The sequence below is a fragment of the Theropithecus gelada genome, chromosome 12, assembly GCF_003255815.1.
Source record: "Theropithecus gelada isolate Dixy chromosome 12, Tgel_1.0, whole genome shotgun sequence".
Classification (NCBI taxonomy): Eukaryota; Metazoa; Chordata; class Mammalia; order Primates; family Cercopithecidae; genus Theropithecus; species Theropithecus gelada.
This window is the reverse complement of record NC_037680.1, coordinates 15,757,220-15,774,646: the sequence shown is the minus strand read 5'-3', so window position 1 is coordinate 15,774,646 and position 17,427 is coordinate 15,757,220. Positions and strand designations below refer to the sequence as shown.

Below are 17,427 nucleotides of genomic sequence, written 5' to 3'. Positions count from 1 at the left end.
AAAAATCCACTGCCCAAGCATACTGTATCCAGCAAAGTTATCCTTCAGATATAAAGTCCTTTACAGACAAACAGAACTGAGAGAATTCACCACCACCAGACTTCTCTTATGAGAAATGCTAAAGGGGGTTCTTCAGTTTGAAAGAACAAAACACAAATGTGCAAAAACAAACCATTTGAAGGTATAAAACCCCACAGGAAAAATTAAGCACATGGACAAACATGGAATATCCTAATACTGCAATTGTGGTGTGCAATTCATTCATAACTGAATTTGAAGCCCCAAATAAACATCTATCAAAAGTAATAACAGCTACAGCAACCTGCGAAGAGATATGTAATATAAAAATATGTCAGTTGAGAAAAATGAAAGTCAAAATATCAGGGGGGCAAAGTTAAAGTGTAAATTCTTTTGTTTGTTTCTGTTATTTTCTTTGTGATCTAAGCTAACTTGTCATCTCTTCAGAATAACTTGTTATACAGGATATTTTTGTAAGCTTCATGGTAACCATAATTAATGCAAAAACTTACGATAAGTTTACTAAAAGTAAAACGCAACAAATTAAAACTTACTACCAGAGAAAATAACTTCACCACAAAGGAAAAGGGGAGAAAATGAAAAGAGGAGTTACAAAGCAATTAGAAAACAAGCAACAAAATGACAGTAGTAAGTTCGTATCAATAACACTGAGTGTAAATAGACTAAATTTTCCACTTAAAAGACATAGAGCATCTGAATGGATAAAAGAACAAGTCCCAAGTATATGCTGTCTACAAGAAACTCACCTTACCTATAAAGACACATATAGTGAGAGATAATGAAAGTGAAGGAATAAAACAAGATATTCCATGCAACTGGAAACCAAAAAGAGAAGGAGCAGCTATATTTATATCAGCTAAAATAGTCTACAAATCAGAGACTGTAAAAACAGACAAAGAAGGTCACTATATAATGATAAAGGTGTCAGTTCAGCAAGAGGATATAGCAATTATAATTGTTGATATACCCAACACTGGACTTACCAAGTATATAAAGAAAACATTAATAGATTTAAAAAGAGAGAGAGAGAGAGAGACCGTCGCACAGTAATAGCAGAACTTTTGAACACTCCACTCTCAGTAATTGACAGGACAGACACATAATCAACAAATAAACACTAGAGTTAAACTACATTAGACCAAATAGGTCTAACAGATATTTATAGAATATTTCACCCAATTGTAGAACATACATTCTTTTCATCAGCACATATATTGGGCCACAAAGCAAGTTTCAACAAATCCAAAAAAGTAGAAAACATATCAAGTATGTTTTCTGAACACAAGGGAATGCTACTAGAAATAAATAACAAGAGGAACCTTAAAAACTACACAAATACATGGAAATTAAATGACATGCTCCTGAATAACCAATGAATAAATTTAAAAATTAAGAAAATGTAAAATTTCTTAAAACAATGAAAATGGAGATAAAACAAATCCAAATCTATGAGATACAGCAAAAGCAGTATTAAGAGGGAAGTTTACAGCAATAAATGTCCACATTGAAAAAGTAGAAAGAATTCAAATAAACAATTTAATGATGTACTTCAAGGAACTAGAAATGCAAGAACAAACCAAACCTCAAACTAGTAGAAAGATAAAATTATATACATCAGAGTAGCCATAAGTGAAAGTAGTCTCACCATACAGAAGATCAAATGATCAAATCTTTGTTTTTCTAAAAAATAAACAAAACTGACAAATCTTAGCTAGACTAAGAAAAAAGAAGACCCAAATAAATAATATTAGAACCCCAAAAAGGAACATAAAAACTGAGTTGACAGAAATACAAATAATCATTACAGTATATTATGAGCAACTACATGCCAACAATTTGAAAAACTTAGACTAAATTGATAAATTCCTGGACATATACAGCCTATCAAGATTGAACCATGAAGAAATAGAAAATGCCAACAAACAAATAACAAGTAAGAAAACTGAAGTTGTACTTAAGTCTCCCATGAAAAAATAAACCAGACCCTGACGGCTTCATTAATGAATTCTACCAAACATTTATTGTAGAATTAATACGAATTCTACTCAAATTATTTAAATAAAATTGAAGATGAGGGAATACTTCATAATTTATTCCATGAAGCCAGCTTTCCCTGATCCAAGACCAGAAAAGGGCATAGAAAAGTAGAAAACTATAGGCCAGTATCACTGTTGAAAATAAATGTAAAAATCCTGAAAAAATATTAGCAAACCAAATTCAACAATGCATTAAAAAGATCATTCACCATGATCAAGTGAGATTCATTTCAGGAATGTAAGAATGATACACTGTATGCAGGAATAACACATAACTTTAACAGAAGGAAGAACAAAAACCATACGATCATTTCAATAGATGCTGAAAAGCATTTGATAAAATTTAATATCCCTTTATGATAGAAACTCTTGACAAATTAGATATAGAAGGAAAAAGAACTCAAAATAGTAAAGATTTCATATGACAGACCCACAGCTAACATTGCATTGAATGGAGAAAACTGGAAAGCCTTTGCTCTAAGATCTGGAACAAGACAAGGATGCCTACTGTTACCACATAACACTGGAAGTCTTAGCCATAACAATTAGTCAAGAGAAGGAAATAAAGACATCTAAGTCGGAAAGGAAGAAGTCAAATTAGCCTTGTTTGCAGATGATATGATCTTATACTTACAAAAACCTAAAGGCTCTACCAGAAAACTCTTGTAACTGATAAAAGAATTAAGTAAAGTTGCAGGATACAAAATCAACATACAAAAATCAGTAGAATTATATACACCAACAGTGAACAACCTGAAAAATAAATCAAGAATGCAATCTCATTTGCAATAGCTATGAAGGATATGAAATAACTGCAAATCAATTTAACAAAAAAAAGTGAAAGATCTATACAACGAAAAGCATAAAACACTAATGAAAGTAATTGAAGATGATATATGAAAATGGAAAGATATTCTATGCACATGAATTGGAAGAACTAGTATTATTAAAATGATGATACTTCCCAAAGCAATTTACAGATTTAGTGCAACCCGCATCAAAATACCGAAGATATTCATCACATATGTAGAAAAAAATTGTAAAATGTATATGGAACTCAAAATATCAATGTAGTGGCATAATCAGGGCTCACTACGACCTCGACTTCTCAGGCTCAAGCCATCTTTCCACTTCAGGCCCCCGAGTATCTGGGACAAGAGGCATCCACCACAACACCTGGTTAACTTTCTTTTTTTTTTTTTTTTTTTAATTTTAGTAGAGATGAGGTCTCACTATGTTACCCAAACTGGTCTCAAACTCCTGAGCTCAAGGGATTCTCTCACCTCAGTCTCCCCAAGTGCTGGAATTACAGGCATTAGCCACTGTGCCCAGCTGGGACTCAAAATATCTTGAATAGCCAAAGAAATCCTGAGCAAAAAGAACAATGCTGAAAGCATCACACTACCTGACTGCAAAACATACTACAAACCTGTAATAGGCAAATCAGCATGGCACTGGCAAAAAAACAGACACTTAGACAAATGAAACAAAATAAAAAACTCACACTTATATGCATGATAAAAACCCCAGATTTATATCCAGATTTATATTCATGCATTTATAGCCAACTCATTTTTGACAAAAGTGCCAAGAACATGCAGTGGGGAAAGCATAGTCTCTTCAATAAATATTACTGGGAAAACTGGATAAGCATATGCAGAAGAATAAAACTAGTCCTCTCTCAATATACACAAAAATCAAATCAAAATGTATTAAAGTCTTAAACCTAAGAACTGAAACTTTGAAACTACTAGAAGAAAACAACTTTGGGAAAATGCTCCAGAATATTGGTCTGAGAAAAGATTTTTTTTTCTTTCATGTAAGGTGTCAAAGCACTGGCAATCAAAGCAAAAATAGACAAATGCCATTACAACAAGCTAAAAAGCTTCTGCATAGCAAACAATCAACAAAGTGAAGGGACAACCAACAGAATGGGAGAAAATGTTTGCAAACTACCCATGTGACAAGGAATAAATAACCAGAATAAATAAATAGTTCAAAGAATTCAATAGCAAAAATCCCCAAATAATCTAATTTAAAAATGGGCAAAAGACCTGAGTAGACATTTCTCAAAAGAAGACATGCAAATAGCCAACTGTCATATGAAAAAAAAAAATGTTCAACATTAGTAATTATCAGAAAAATGCAAATCAAAAGCATAATGAGATATCATCGTACTCCAGCTAAAATGGCTATTATAAAAAAGACAGGTAATAATAGATGCTGGTGAGGATGTAGACAAAGGGCAACCCTTGAATACTGTTGGTGGGAATTTAAATTACTACAGCCATTATGGAAAACTGTATGGAGGTTCCTCAAAAAACTAAAAATAGAAGTACCATATACAGAAATTCTACTACTGAATACATACACACACAAATATATATGTATATATATACACACACACACATATATACTCAAGGGAGACAGGTCAGTAAATTGAAGAGACAACTGCACTGCCATGTTTATTGCAGCAAAATTCACAATAGTCAAACTATGGAATCAACCTAATGCACATCAATGGATGAATGGATAAAGAACACGTGGCATAATGTATACAAATGGACTATTACTCAACCATAAGAAAGAATAAAATCCTGTCATTTGCAGAAACATAAATGGAACCAGAGTTTATTAAGTGAAATAAGCCAAACACAGAAAGACAAATATCGTATGTTCTCACTCATACGTGGAAGCTAAAAAGGTGGATCTCATAAAGAGAGAGAGTTAAGATTGATAGTTACCAGAGGCAAGGAACATTAGGGGTGAGGGGGGATGAAGAGAGGTTGATTAATAGGTACAAATATATAGTTTGATAAAAGAAATAAAACCCAGTATTTGATAGATCAGTAGGGTGACTATAGCTTACAATAATCTACTATATATTTCAAAATGGCTAGAAGAGAATAATTTGAGTTGTTCTAGCGTATAGGAAAATATATAAGGTAATGGATATCCCAATTACACTGACTCGATATTTACAAATTATATGAATATACTAAGTTATCACATATACCTGAAAAATATATACATCTATTATGTATCAAAAATATAGTTCTAAAATAAACAAATAAATAAAATTCTGTCAGGCACTCATGAGACGAGTATCTTCGATTTTAGTCAGGTGTTCACACTTCAAAGAAGTCTATTAGATATATGGATAACTTCAGTTGATAGCTCTGTTTTCACATAGATATTCCAGAAAACAGAGTCCAAGGCAAACCTACTAAGATGCAATCTTAGTATGACTAGAGTAGTGGTAAAAGATAACTGAAGCAGGAAAGGAGGGGAAGCTAACATGAGGTAGTGTGTTACCAAGCTGGCCTTGGCTTCACAAACAAGCACAGCTGGTTTCTTGGCTACCCACATGATCTTCCAAACAGATCATGGGGTATCACCATGTCTCAGTACCATTCATGAAGAGCAGAGAGGAGAAGAAAGAAAGGAGAGGCATTTAAATGTCAACAACTCCTAGGATCCAGTTCTTATTGATCAACGGTCATTTTAGGAAGTCTCAACTCTTTGTACTTCCAAGTCGTGTTACTCAGCTTCCACTAAGTCCAGAAGTTGGTGGAAGAGCTAGAGGCTTTGTGATTATTGCTGCTGCTGTGGATGCTAAGACAAAGAAGAAAAGTGAAGGTGGGAGCAAGAGACAAAGAAAGAAGGAGAACAGGAGAAGTGAGTGAGCGAGACAGAGAGAGAGACAGAGAGATCAGAGTAGGGACTCAGGCCTTCAAAATTCCCAGTCTTTTTGCACCTCTGTTGCTGCAGTCAGATATGCTACATGCTACAATCCATTATTAGGTGACAGTCTGACAACTATGCACTTGAAAACTGAGTGTCCTCTCCTTCTTGTGCCTCTTCCCCTGCAGGACTCCCAAACTGTATTGTCTAGATTTTAGAGATGTTATGGCTCTTGCAGAGGCAGGAGTAAAGAAGGACAAGGTGGCCCGCTAAAGCAGTCATGACAGTGTTCCAGGCCGTGGAGCAAGTGATCCATGGGCTGACAGGTCAGTTGGGCATCAGCCATGCCAAGGTACCATGATAGCAGCTGCTGGGCATCAACGGAAGGTCACGGATAAGCTGCTGGAGGGTGCAGGGTGGTATAGAATGGTTGCTCATAAAGCTTCTTAACATATTCTTCTTCTTCTTTCTTCTTTCTTTCTTTCCTCTCCTTCTCCTTCTCCTTTTCCTTCTTCCTTCTCCTTCTTCTTCTTCTTCTTGAGATGGAGTGTCACTTTGTTACCTAAGCTGGAGTGCAGTGGGGCAATCTTAGCTCACTGCAACTTCTGCCTCCCAGGTTCAGGTGATTCTCCTGCCTCAGTCTCCCGAGTAGCTGAGATTACAGGCACGTGCCACCACACTCAGCTATTTTTTTTTTTTTTAATTTGTAGTAGAGACAGGGTTTCATCATGTTGGTCAGGCTGGTCTCGAACTTCTGATCTCAAGTGATTCACCCTCCTCGGCCTTCCAAAGTTCTGGAATAACAGGTGTGAGCCACCACGCCCCACCTGAAGAGTTTAAATGACAGCCAGGTCCTCATAGATGGTGACTTCTGGGCGTTCTCAAATGGTGCAAGGGCAGAAGAAGCTCCTTCAGGCCTCTTTTATAAGGACAATAATACCATTCATGAGGGTGGAGCCCTTGTGTCCTTATCAGCTTCCAAGAACTCCACCTTTGAATTCCATCACATTGGGGGTTGTTTCAACATGTGAGTTTGGAGGAGGCACAAACATTCAGACCACAGCACACAGTCATTCCCACATTTGTTTTATTAGTATTTCATAATTGCTCTAATAATTTCTATGCCTGTTATGAAACTGTCCCCAAAAAGCACCATAATATTACATCTAAATGCATTTTTTGGAGATAAGTGGAAGTTCAAAATCAATTCCTAGATTTATTCAAAGCAAATATTCTAGTAAATGTTTATTCCCTAGAGTGAAAAAGAGTAGGTATAAATTATTCCAGGGAAGGGCGGGCTCACTTATAACTTATTATTCCAGATGATAGACTCATGGCAGAATTGTCTAGGTGTATGTTTTACTGTGGAGTATTAGACTTTGTGTACTTGGAAAGAAGAGTTTAAAGATACTGCAACATGCCTGAAATTTGAAAGTTTTGAAAGTACTGATATATGGATCCTTAGGTAAAATATGCAGTTTATTAAAGTGTTTTTTTTTAACACATCATGAGACAGAGTGTGAAGAAATAACAGGAAACAAACTTATGCTACAGATCACTTTAAAATCCAAGACAAATAACACTGTGCTCCTAGTGTGTATCTTGGGATCAGTCCATATTCAACCTTAATCGCTTATACCTTTGACAACAACAGTCACAATGTGAAGAGAAATCAGCATCAGAATTAATAATTTCAGTCATAAAGCAAACATTCACTCACCCACAGTCAAGAGATTTTACACACAAGGGCCTGAAAATAGACCCAGGTCTCTAAGAGAAAGACTGTAAATGGCACAGGTTCTCTCGCTAACTCTCCATTGCCTAGAGTATTAATAGAGGTTTTGTATATAATGAATTGGCATTACTGCCTGATGTGAATAGGCAGATGGTGCCTATAATCATAATCATAGTTTTAATAAAAATTATAATACTAACTATAACCATGGAGCTCTTAACTTATGTCTATTACTATGCAAAGTACTTTGTATAACTTATCTACTTCCTGCCCACATAACCAGCAAAATAGGTACTACTGCTACCCCCACTTATAAAAAAGAAAACACATATTTGGAGAGTTTATAGACTTGGCCAGAAATGCAGAAAAATGGGCAGAACCATGACCAAAATTAGGGCTGCTAGACCAGAATCTGAGCTCCTCAAGCAGATTGATGAGCATATGGTGTGTATGTGTTAGCAGCTGAGAAACTTAGGAAGAGTTAGAAAATGCTAAAAAAGAAAGTGATGCCTGAGGATAAATACTTCCTTTTTCACAGAAGATACTGGCAGAATTGGCACATCCACTGTGCCCCACGCGAGTTTCTTTTATTATGGGTTGATACTTGTGAAGGCAAGCAGCCACCTAAATATCATCACCACCCTCATTGAATGAGCTCCCAACTTGTGTTTGGCAGGCAAGGACATGCTAGGACAAGAGGAAGCACAAACGCAGCTGTAGAAAGATGTTTTTCCTTTGTGTAAAAAGGCCCACATGCATTTTTATCACTAATGTTAAAAATCCAGCTTATATATACATTTAAGTATAGTAAATTTTAAAAAAGATATGGTGTTACCTGTCTCACAAAGAGTTAACAATTAGGCTGCAGGAAAAGTAGGAATGTAGCTGGAAGTCAGGAAAAACTCAACTTAGATATTGTCATGATTCCCTTTCTCTTGCACCTCTGCTTTACTTTGTGTCATTTTCGGTGTGCTTTTTGCTTCTGAGTGACTGACTTCATCTATAAGGTAGAATGACGTGGCCACTAAGAGCTTCTGATTACAGTACCTTGGGATGAGATCAATTCCACTTTACATTATTGGGGAAGAATGCTGATTGGCACTGTTTGGGCAAGTGCCCACCCTAGAATAATTAACTATAGACTTGTTTATTGAAGGTTTTGCATAGATTAAGTCTAGCTCCAGAGTTTCTTCCCAAGTGGAAGTGTCAGTGAACGGGAGTCACTCTATCTAGAAATATGATGCAACTCTGAAGTTTCTGGAAGCACAAACCAATCCCCTGCTCTGGTGGGTCTCCAGAAGTCTTGTCAGGGCTTTCAAGACTAGGTATTTCCAACAGATGCCATAACCCTCCACCCATCACCAGCACCACTACAGAGAATGACCACCACCCACCACTCTTGTCCTTATTGCTTTTGCAAAAGCTTGACATTTGACAGCAAAACACTGCGTTTGGCATTTTCCTATAATATTCCTATGGCACAAGTTGGTAGACTTGCCTATCAAAGATATGGATTCCTGATACCTGAGAAGATAAAAGAGAAAGTGCCCAAAAGAGGTAAGGTACAGTAGTAGTTGTATTTCTGGTAAGACTTGGAGTGTGGACATTGTCTGTTCTCTGTCTCTCTGTCTCTCCCTCCCTCCCATCCTTTGTCCTCTCTCTTCTTCCTAACGTTCAACTTTCCTCTCCCTTTCCCTGAAATGGCTTCCTAAATTCCTTGAGCTTATTTTCTCTATTCTGTCAAAGCAGTCCCAATGATAAGGAGCAATATTCCTTCAATTTTTGTAAGTGAGTCCAAACAACATTTAAATATTGCTGAATACTTAGGAAAGAATTTAGACTAGTAGACAAAGTATTAATATTTAAAGCTATTAAGTTACTTCTGAATTGGTTAATTAGCACGGTTACCTTATTTTCTGTAAAAATGAGACTGAACAAATGTACCACACATTTTTGTTCCTCTGGGACCTATTAAAATACATAGGCATTTAACTTCTGCAAGATAATAATGTTGCCTGACAATGTCATCCTGACAGGAACACTAAACATCTCTACGAGAATACTCTGCAGATTTCTTAATGCATAATCAAAATTATTGTTACCTAATTAAAGTATGCTTTGGAACATGAACTGAAGGATAAACTACTAGGATAAGAAAGCAGGAAAAAGCAATGTGCTATTTCTTAAGCAAGAAGCCAGAGAGAAAATGCAGTAGAGGATCTTTGCTGATCTAGCAAAAGCTCTTGGTATGTGATATATTATAATGTTGTTAGGCATTTATCTGTCAGGCCAATAAAAAAGTAATCATCGAGGAAAATGTAGTAACCATGGTTCATGTAATAATGTTAAAATATAACTTTTGTACACTTTTGGTTTTCTACTCATATGCAAGATTTTGTCTAACCCTAAAAGTGCTTCTTTAAGAAATCTAAATTTCTTAAACAATCTAAAGCAAGCTATGGATTTTCACAGCATCAGGATTTTTGCCTAATTAAATAATACTTTGATATTCTCAACAAGCCAATAAAATAACAGAATTTTAAAGGATGCCAAGGAGATTGAAGGATCTGTGACTTGTCCTATTATAATCAGTGCTTAATGAATGGCTATTTATTATCCTATCGATATCACTCTGCATGAGGTTAAGCCATTTGATTGTATTTTTCCATGTTCTACATTGCATTAAAAATACATTGTGCCAGACCGCTGGTGCTGTGAAATTTATTCCATCAGTGCATAGGTTTGACCAGACAAGTGCTTTGAATATACTGATGAATATTTCTCTAACTGTCATTACATGACCTACCTCCAATTTACATGCAGACCAGTTGCCAAGGACCCAGCTGTAGCAGGGGGTCACTGGGCAGGTTTTCTGCTGGGTAAGCTCTGTGGGGCATGGCCGTCCTTCTCCTTGGGTTGGCATAATGATAAATCGAGTCCGGCTCATTCGACCTAAAATGATAAGGGAGGCGTCAGCTTTTCAGTTAGTTTGGCCTGGAAAGGGACCTGAAGAACAGAATGTTGCCTTATACATGTAAGTCTTCATTTTAATAGACTGAACTCTGTCCTATCCCACTTTTAGTTTTTCTGTCATTTTCATTTAGAGTTCTACAGAGATGCAGGCTATCTAGGTTTTCACAATGCTTGAAGGATCTGAAATTCTGTCTTCTACTTCTTTTAGTCTTCAAAGTACAAACTTTCTATTGTTGCCAAGTAGACTAATCTTGTAAACATTGGTAGACTGTTAATTCATTTAATAAATATTTATTTATTAAGCTCTAGCATGATCAAGGCATCCTGTAGTGTGCTAGGGTAAAGTAAAATTGCCAGATGTATCTTCTACCATCAAAGACCTCATATTTTAAGACAGGATTACAAATATTAAATCCAAATAGTGGTATTGCCTCTTCTGTGAGGCAATAAGCATAAGCATGAACATAAGCAAGTAAGGCAAAAATCACACATAGTCCAAATTATCCTAAAAAATTCCCTAGGAAGGTGCCACCCCAAGGTCCCAATAGTGTCTTTCAATTAATTCAAAACAGATAACTTTTTCAGAGGTTTAGAACCAATTTCTTTCTTCACTGAGCACAAGATAAAGTTGTTGGCTTGGATGAAGGAACCAAGATGTTTAAAAAACATATGTGCAGATACCAGCCTCCTGTTCTGCAGTGAAAGACAATTGATTAGTAAAACTGGCTCAGGAAACAGCAGTGCTCCCATATCATCTTCTGCCCCCTCCTAGGCATTAGGTCATCAGCTCATCAAGTGGAATAGTGATGGAATAACCTACATTATTGGTTGGTGCTTCTCTCTGTCTCTCTCTTGCACTCGCTCACTCTCACTCTCTCATTCCTACTCACTCTGGTTCTTTCTGATGAAGTACTCAGCACATATAATTTAATTACTACTAGTTATTTATGAATATGATGGACTCTCAATGTTTTTATAAAGTTAATTATGTAATTGTATTTTGTGATAAATGTTAAAAGAAAAACAGGGTTCTGTGGAAGCATGAATTAGAATGGCAACCCATTTTGAGAAGGAACCAGAGATCACTGCCATGAGTAGTGGAACTTTAAGTAGAAATCTGAAAAGATGCAAGTCAGATATGATGTGCAGAGAGAATGGGCCACACAGAGCGACGAGATGGTGAGGCACAAAGGATCACATGTCTGAGGACCTGACAGAAGCCAGTGCAGCTGAAGCGGAGAGTGACAGTGCAAAGGGCTTGAGAAAATGTTGTTAAAGCTATTACAAGCAAGTCTTTTAGTTGATGTCAAAGATTCTACATTTATATCCTAAGAGAAATGGAAAGCTAGTGAGGACTTCACTTCTAGATAGAATTCACTTGAAAGCCCTGGATAGAAACAATTACAGATACCTTCAAGTTTAGTGATAAGTAAGGGTGACTCACACTTTCAAAGAACTAGACCTCTTACCGTCCACCAGAATATTATCATAGATTTGGTGGTAAACTAACTCTCTGAGAATATCCTTGAAGAAAACCAGGGGGTTCTAATCACTGGCTTCTAAATTCCTTAAGGTTTATACTTCCGTGTCTAACATGGTACTTCACAGACATTAAGTAAAGTGGACTATATGTTTAATTTATATTTTCATAAATTATTGATGTGATATTATGTTATATGCAAATATGTGATGATATAATAGTATCAATACATTGATTGAGCTGGTACCATACGTTAGGCAATATTTTCAACACTTCGTATGCGTGGACTCATTTAATAGTGATAACAACCCAAGAGGAAAATTCTACTGTTCTCCCATATTATAGATGACAAAACTGGGGCTCAGAGAATTTAAGTCACTTGTTTGGGTTTAAAAAAACAAACAAACAAAGTAGGCTGCAGAACAAGATTCAAAGCAGTTTTACTCTAGTAGCTGCTTCATTAATCATGCTGCTGGGTAGACATGAGCAAGACAGCAAAGACAGCTACCTTAGTTAAGTCTTTTTATAGGAGACACACAAGGAAGTTTAGATGGTAGTTGTATTAATTCATTTTCAGGCTGCTGATAAGACATACCCAAGACTGAGAAGAAATAGAGGTTTAATTAGACTTATGGTTCCACATGGCTGGGGAGGCCTCAGAATCATGGTGGGAGGTGAAAGGCACTTCTTACATGACAGTGGCAAGAGAAAAATGAGGAAGAAGCAAAAGCGGAAACCCCTCAGATGAGATAAACCCATCAGATCTCATGAGACTTATTCACAATTACAAGAATAGCATGGGAAAGGCCGGCCCCCATGATTCAGTTACCTCCCCCTGGGTCCCTCCCACAACATGTGGGAATTCTGGAGATACAATTCAAGTTGAGATTTGGGTGGGGACACAACCAAACCATACCATTCTGCTCCCGGCCCCTCCAAATCTCATGTCTTCACATTTCAAAACCAATCATGACTCCCCAACAGTTCCCAAAGTCTTAACTCATTTCAGCATTATCCCAAAAGTCCACAGTCCAAAGTCTCATCTGAGACAAGGCAAGTCCCTTCTGGTTATAAGCCTGTAAAATCAAAAGCAAGCTAGTTGCTTCCTAGATACAATAAGGGTATGGGTATTGGATAAATATAGCCATTCCAAATGGAGAACTTGGCAAAAATAAAGGGGTTATGTGGCCCATGCAAGTCCAAAATTCAGTGGGGCAGTCAAATTTTAAAGCTCCAAAATGATCTCCTGTGACTCCAGGTCTCAATGTCACATCACACTAATGCAAAAGGTGGGTTCCCATGGTCTTGGGCAGTTCCATCCCTGTGGCTTTGCAGGGTACAGCCTCCCTCTTGCTTGCTTTCATGGGCTGGCGTTGAGTGTCTGCAGCTTTTCCAGGCACATGGTGCAAGCTGTCAGTGGATCTACCATTCATGGGGATGGAGAACGATGGCCCTCTTCTCACAGCTCCACTAGGCAGCATCCCACTAGGGACTGTATCTGGGGGCTTCAACCCATGTTTCCCTTCCACACTGCCCTAGCAGAGGTTCTCCATGAGGGCCCTGCCCCTGCAGCAAACTTTTGCCTGGGCATCCAGGCGTTTCCATATATCTTCTGAAATCTAGGCAGAGGTTCACAAACCTGAATTCTTGACTTCTTTGCACCCGCAAGCTCAACGCCACATGGAAGCTGCCAAGACTTGGGGCTTCCACCCTCTGAGGCCACAGCCTGAGCTTTACGTCGGCCCCTTTCAGCCATAGCTGGAGCAGCTGGGAACACAGGGCACCAAGTCCCTAGGCTACACACATCATGGGGACCCTGGGCCTGGCCAACAAAACCACTTTTCCTGCTGGGCCTCCGGGCTGTGATGGGAGGGCCTGCCATGAAGTTCTCTGACATGCCGTGAAGACATTTTCCCCTTGGTCTTGGGAATTAACATTAGAGTCCTCATTACTTATGCAAATTTCTGCAGCTGGCTTAAATTTCGCCTCAAAAAAATATGGCTTTTTCTTTTCTACTGCATCGTCAGGCTGCGAATTTTTCTGAACTTTTATGCTCTGTTTCTGTTTTAAAATGGAATGCTTTTAACAGCACCCAAGTCACATCTTGAATGCTTTGCTGCTTAGAAATTTCTTCCACCAGGTACCCTAAATCATCTCTCTCAAGTTCGAAGTTTCACAAATCTCTAGAGCAGGGGCAAAACGCCACCAGTCTCTTTGCTAAAACATAACAAGAGTCACCTTTGCTCTAGTTCCCAACGAGCTCCTCATCTCCATCTGAGACCACCTCAGCCTAAACTTTATTGTTCTTATCACTATCAGCATTTTTGTCAAAGCCATTCTACACATCTCTAGGAGGTTCAAAACTTTCCCACATTTTCCTGTCTTCTTCTGAGCCCTCCAAACTGTTCCAACCTCTGCCTGTTACCTACTTCCAAAGTTGCTTCCACATTTTTGGGTATCTTTCTAGCAGCGCCCCAATGTACTGGTATCAATTTGCTGTATTAATCTGTTTTCACACTGCTGATAAAGACATAACCAAGACTGCAAAGAAAAAGATGTTTAATTGGACTTACAGTTCCATGTGGCTGGGGAGGCCTCAGAATCATGGTGGGAGGTGAAAGTCACTTCTTACATGGCAGTAACAAGTGAAAAATGAGGAAGAAGCAAAAGCAGAAACCCCTGATAAACCCATCAGATCTCGTGAGACTTATTCACTATCATGAGAATAGCACAGGAAAGACTGGCCCCCATGATTCAGTTATCTCCCTCTGGGTCCCTCCTACAACACATGGGAATTCTGGGAGATACAATTCAAGTTGAGATTTGGTTGAGGACACAGCCAAACCATATCAGTGGTAAAATTTCTTTCAGTGATAGTATAGGCAAGGGCTCATTCTGCAACTCCAGGCACAGAGCTCTTGCATGGAGTGTATATGTTTACACAGATGTTCTTCCCAGAATCACTCAAATCATACAGGTCAGATGTCATTCACATCAAATGTTGTCCCTGCCAGATGAACACATTTGGCACAAGATTTCACATTCAGTTTTGCTTAAATACTCTTCAAGTTTTATAATAACTTTAATGTTTATTCTCTTGACTGAAATACCTATTATCCTAATGTCTTTATAATTGCAGGCTGTGCCATCCATCTTTGTAAGGATAATGACAATGTGGTGTCACCTTTATCACAGCCAAAGAGGCTCTATTTCATTATAACCAAATAACTTCCAGTTTGTCTTGAATTGATGGCATGCTGAGGGTCAGTACTATAGAACCATTTTATTTATTTCCATTAAGGTGACAGATAAGTTTTGCTGGACGTAAAGGTAGAGGAAATCTAATAAATGCAAAAGAAAAAAATGATGCTATTACTTTTTAAAATAATGAAGTCTCAAGATCATTCATCGGAAGCACAGCCATATGGTTTCTCTAGCTTTTGGTATCCAAACACAAAGAGAAGATTTCCAGACAATGCCTATTACTTCCAAGAATATTTTTTGAAACCAAGGAACATATAGTAAATCTGTATTTTGATGTATTTTGTGTTTAATTGTTTCATGTTAAAGTTCAACAAAAAATATTGCTAATACATGCATGCAAGTGTAAGAGAAAATTACTAGACCTGATACTTCTGTTGGGTAATTATTATCTCTATGTTTCTTTTTCTATTTAGGTCAGGGATGTTTTGATTGTATGAGTTAAAGAACCAAAAATGTATCCCTCAAATAAAAAATGTGGATGTTCTCAATAAAGGGGCCTGCCACCTCCCAGGGTAGTGGTCAAGTATTACTTGAGATGCCAGATCTCAGAAAGGATGGAATATTTAACCAATCAGCTATCTCTCAGCAATAATTGTTCTATCAAGAACTCCGAATAGCAGGAGCCAGAAGGAATTGTTTTGGCAATGATGAGTTTTGATGGGAGAGAGAAAGCAGTGGAGGATGTGGTCAAATTAAAGGTAAAAGTATGGTGTGGTATGGAACATGAGAGAAAGAGAATTTGAAACTAGCTGATGTGCCAGGTACAGTGGCTCACGCCTGTAATCCCAGCATTTTGGGAGGTTGAGGAAGGGGCATCACTTGAGTCCAAGAGTTTGAGACCAGCCTGGGCAGCACAGCAAGACCTCATATCTATAGAAAAAAAATAGAAAGCTAAAAAATAAACCTGATATATGGTGGAGACAGGCCTGGAATGGGCATTAAAAGTTTCTAGTTGGAAACAGTTCTCTCCAATTAACAACTAGTAAACGATATGACTACATGCAAGTACTTTAACTCCTCTGAGCATAAATTTTCTGTAAAATAAAACTGAGAATACAAAACGTCTTTATTACTTGAAGATAATTCATGTTAGAAACAAATGCCACTTAAAAGTGCAGCTATTTTAAATAGGAATTAAATTATTTTAAATAAATAGTAAAAAATATTTAAATGAGACTTTTTTCCCAAAACTAAAAAGAATGGAAGTGGGTTTATTTCATCCAATATCCACAAGTATATATATTATGATTACAATTATGTACTCATTATTAGGACAAATAATAAACTGGTCATTGATACTTCTTACATAATTTTATGACAGCTGTAAGAGATCTTGATGTTTCATAACTGACTTTCACAGCTTGAACATGAAGTCTTTGGCTGTTGAGTCAATGATCATCAGTTTTCCAAGGGCTCCCTTTATTCTTGGTGTGACGATCACTCCATATTGTATCCCCTTTGTGGTGGACACACATTTAATTTACAGCTAAAGATAGATCAACAAATCCCCTGATTTGCAATGACAGAACATGTGTGTTAATGGAGAAAGCTGTTGACTGGGTAAAGGTTCTGTAAATGATAAGTTTATTCATGAATATTTTGATGTTATGAGGGGTTTGGCTGTCTGTGGAATTCACAATAATGTAGATTCAGGTGAAGAATATCAGATGATGAGGACTGCCTGGATATGTGTCACATAGGTTATACAAATAAAAAGTACTATATAAAAGCAGCTCACAAGGGGTTGGGCACAGTAGCTCATGCCTGTAATCTCAGCAGTTTGGGATGCCAAGATGGGCAGATGACTTGAGGTCAGGAGTTCAAGACCAGCCTGACCAACATGGTAAAACCCCATTTCTATTAAAAATACAAAAATTAGCAGACATGGTAGTGTATACTTATAAACTCAGCTATTCGGAGGTTGAGACAGGAAGATTGCTTGAACTTGGAAAGCAGAGGTTGCAGTGAGCCAAGATCGCACCACTACACCATAGCCTGTGACTCCATCTAAACAAAACAAAACAAAACAAAACAAAAAAAGTTGCGGAATATTTTAAATATAGTAGATGCTTTTATTTTTTTCTTCTTAAACATTTATTTATTTATTTATTTATTTATTTATTTATTTATTTATTTTTTGAGTCGCAGTCTCGCTCTGTCGCCCAGGCTGGAGTGCAGTGGTGCGATCTCGGCTCATTGCAAACTCCGTCCCCGGG

The 17,427-nt window shown here is 37.4% G+C and overlaps 1 protein-coding gene across 1 annotated transcript in view; it reads right to left on the bottom strand.

The window, feature by feature from the left end:
* Window positions 1-17,427, bottom strand: part of THSD7B (thrombospondin type 1 domain containing 7B) — an 886,725-nt gene that overhangs the window by 25,067 nt on the left and 844,231 nt on the right. The window contains exon 21 of the mRNA XM_025405082.1: window positions 10,301-10,446. Within this exon, the coding sequence (XP_025260867.1) occupies window positions 10,301-10,446 (146 nt within the window). The remainder of the gene's footprint in view (window positions 1-10,300; window positions 10,447-17,427) is intronic.